This window comes from Manacus vitellinus, unplaced genomic scaffold, assembly GCF_001715985.3.
Source record: "Manacus vitellinus isolate BGI_N305 unplaced genomic scaffold, ASM171598v3 scaffold_37_pilon, whole genome shotgun sequence".
Taxonomy (NCBI): domain Eukaryota; kingdom Metazoa; phylum Chordata; class Aves; order Passeriformes; family Pipridae; genus Manacus; species Manacus vitellinus.
Genome location: NW_021940517.1, coordinates 5688548 through 5691426, shown reverse-complemented (window position 1 = coordinate 5691426; position 2879 = coordinate 5688548). Strand labels below are relative to the sequence as shown.

Sequence of the window (2879 nt, the reverse complement as noted above, 5' to 3'; positions counted from 1 at the left end):
TTTTCAAGCCAAGGCTCCAGGTAACCCTTTCCTGCCTGGGTCAGGGATAAGCACTTTTCAGCGTGTCAGGGCATCCCCCTTGTAGCAGTATGATGGAGCCACCCCCAGACTGCTCCAAGTGCCACCGAGGAGTCTGCACCCCAAGCAAGTCCCAAGGAGTTTGCTCCTCTGGCTGTGGTCCTGCCCCCTCCTCAGTCCTGCTCCTGTCTGGGGATGTCCAGCCCCACCACCCACTGCCCTCACGCTGGGTCAGCAAGTGATGGAAGAACCCAAGCAAATGACCACAAACAACCACATTAGGGGTGTGACAGAATGACTGATGATTTAATGCTTCTTGAAGTTTTTTGTTTCCTTCCACAGGGCATTGGTTTTAAAAACAAACAAAACGAGATAAAATAAATTAATTTATGTACACTTTACATACACTGTGTCACATGGAGCTTTGCAGCAACAGTAACCAGAAATCGTTACAAAATAGAAAGTTACATGGCTGTTGCAGGCCCTCTGCAGCCTGCAACCTAGAAGGTTGTCATCCTGAGCGTGGTTGGCAAAGTGATCATGTAAACATGTTTAGAAGCATTTACGGTGGACAATGGATGGACCAGCTTCATCGTATTCCTGCTTTGTGATCCACATCTGCTGGAAGGTGGACAAGGAGGCCAGGATAGAGCCACCGATCCAGACAGAGTACTTACGCTCAGGTGGGGCAATGATCTGGAAAAAGCCAAGAGAGCTGAGATCAGTAAACAAGCCACTGCTACAGGTGGCAGGCACAGGGGTGTGCACAGCCCCGAGTCCTGTGCGCAGCGGGGCAAAGGAAGGCTGGTTCTATGCCCGGGTCCTTTGTGCTCCAGCCTTACCTTGATCTTCATTGTGCTGGGGGCCAGGGCTGTGATCTCCTTTTGCATGCGGTCAGCAATACCTGGGTACATGGTGGTACCCCCAGACATGACATTGTTGGCATACAGGTCCTTCCTGATGTCGATGTCGCACTTCATGATGCTGTTGTAGGTGGTCTCATGGATCCCTGCAGACTCCATACCTGGGGGCAGAGAGGGAGAAACAAGCAGGCACAAGTTAATTGCAAAGTGACTCAGGAGAGAAGGGAGAGCTGTCAGAGAAGGAGGGAGGGAGGGGGTCCCACACACCAATAAAGGAAGGCTGGAAGAGGGTTTCTGGGCAGCGGAAACGCTCATTGCCAATGGTGATGACCTGCCCATCAGGCAGCTCATAGCTCTTTTCCAGGGAGGAGGAAGAGGCAGCGGTGGCCATCTCATTCTCAAAGTCCAGCGCCACATAGCACAGCTTCTCCTTGATGTCACGGACAATCTCACGTTCAGCTGTCAGGGGGGAGCAAAGGCATCAGTGATTGCAGAGGAGGAACTCAGAACATTTGCACCACCTCCATAGGTCTACTGGGACTCAAGACTCCCAGCCACACGTGAACTCCCAAAAAGGAGGGCTCATGGGGCTTGCAACAGGGTGACAGGCTGCAGCATCCCTGAAGGTGCAAGGGTTGGAAGTGTGGGGGGGACTTTTTGGAGGAGGGAATAGTGCTTACCTGTGGTGACAAAGGAATAGCCACGCTCAGTCAGGATCTTCATCAGGTAGTCAGTGAGGTCGCGGCCAGCCAGATCCAAGCGCATGATGGCATGGGGAAGGGCATACCCTTCATAGATGGGGACATTGTGTGTCACACCATCACCGGAGTCCAGCACAATACCTGGGGAAACAAGAAGCAGCCACCTGAGAGAGGCAACCCACAAAAGGTCCTACCCTGGGGGGCAGAGCACTTGTCAGTTGTAGGGGACCAGTCCTGGGTGTCCTTGCTGAGGCAAGAGGGGCCAGTGGGACTTTGCACTCACCAGTGGTACGGCCAGAGGCATACAGAGACAGCACAGCCTGGATGGCCACATACATGGCAGGGACATTGAAGGTCTCAAACATGATTTGGGTCATCTTTTCACGGTTGGCTTTGGGGTTAAGGGGGGCCTCAGTGAGCAGGGTGGGGTGCTCCTCTGGGGCGACACGCAGCTCATTGTAGAAGGTGTGGTGCCAGATCTTCTCCATGTCGTCCCAGTTTGTGATGATGCCATGTTCAATGGGGTACTTCAGGGTCAGGATACCTCTCTTGCTCTGGGCTTCATCTCCTACGTAGGAGTCCTTCTGACCCATACCCACCATGACGCCCTGCAGGGGAGGAAAGCGGGGGCTCAGCAACCTCTCCGCGGGCAATAGCACCGGGCTTCCCGGCAGGACAGGAGGATGGGAAGCGCTGGGAGGCAGCAGGGATCCACTGCCACAGCTGTGGCAGGGCTTGAGGGGAAGCTCGGAGGGGCACTGCGCCGTACCTGGTGGCGGGGGCGGCCCACGATGGAGGGGAACACGGCCCTGGGGGCATCATCCCCGGCGAAGCCAGCCTTCACCAGGCCGGAGCCGTTGTCGCACACGAGCGCAGTGGTCTCGTCCTCGTCGCACATGATGTCGGCTGTGTCTGCGGGGGCACAGGGCGCAGGGGCTGAGCCTCACGGCCGGGCGGCATCCGCGGGCAGGGGCGGCGGGAACGGGCTTACCTGGGCTGGCTGCGCGGCTCCGCGTCGGGCAGAGAGAGAGGCTCCCGCTCCTCGCCCGGGTCACTCGTGCGGCCGCCGCGGGCGCCGCCGAGCCTTTTATCTCGGCGGTCGGCGGCTCGACCAAGCCCCCAGGAATGCGGCCCCGGCCGTCCCCATATTTGGGTGTCGGGCCCGGCGCGGCCCCGGACCGGCGGTGCCCAAAGAAGGCGCTCCTGGCCCCGGCCCAGGTGAGCCGGGCCCGGCCGTATAAGGCGCGTCTGCTGGGCCCCCCCTGCCACCGCCCGCGGCCGGGGCCGAAATAATCCC

The 2879-nt window shown here is 58.1% G+C and overlaps 1 protein-coding gene across 1 annotated transcript; it reads right to left on the bottom strand.

The window, feature by feature from the left end:
- Window positions 1-296: 296 nt before the first annotated feature.
- On the bottom strand, window positions 297-2480 carry ACTA1 (actin alpha 1, skeletal muscle). Its single transcript, XM_029961584.1, has 6 exons — window positions 2352-2480; window positions 1866-2190; window positions 1562-1723; window positions 1149-1340; window positions 861-1042; window positions 297-714 (listed from the first exon to the last, which is right to left on the bottom strand). The coding sequence occupies exons 1-6, from the start codon at window positions 2478-2480 to the stop codon at window positions 571-573; spliced, it is 1134 nt and encodes a 377-aa protein (XP_029817444.1). The 3' UTR covers window positions 297-570.
- Between the last annotated feature and the right edge of the window lie 399 nt (window positions 2481-2879).

Coding starts and splice junctions, on each gene's coding strand:
- ACTA1 (XM_029961584.1), bottom strand. CDS start 2,480: ATGTGCGACGAGGACGAGACCACTGCGCTCGTGTGCGACAACGGCTCC. Junction 2,191..2,351: donor TGGGCCGCCCCCGCCACCAG/GTACGGCGCAGT, acceptor CCTCCCCTGCAG/GGCGTCATGGTGGGTATGGG. Junction 1,043..1,148: donor CTTCCAGCCTTCCTTTATTG/GTGTGTGGGACC, acceptor CTCTGCCCCCAG/GTATGGAGTCTGCAGGGATC.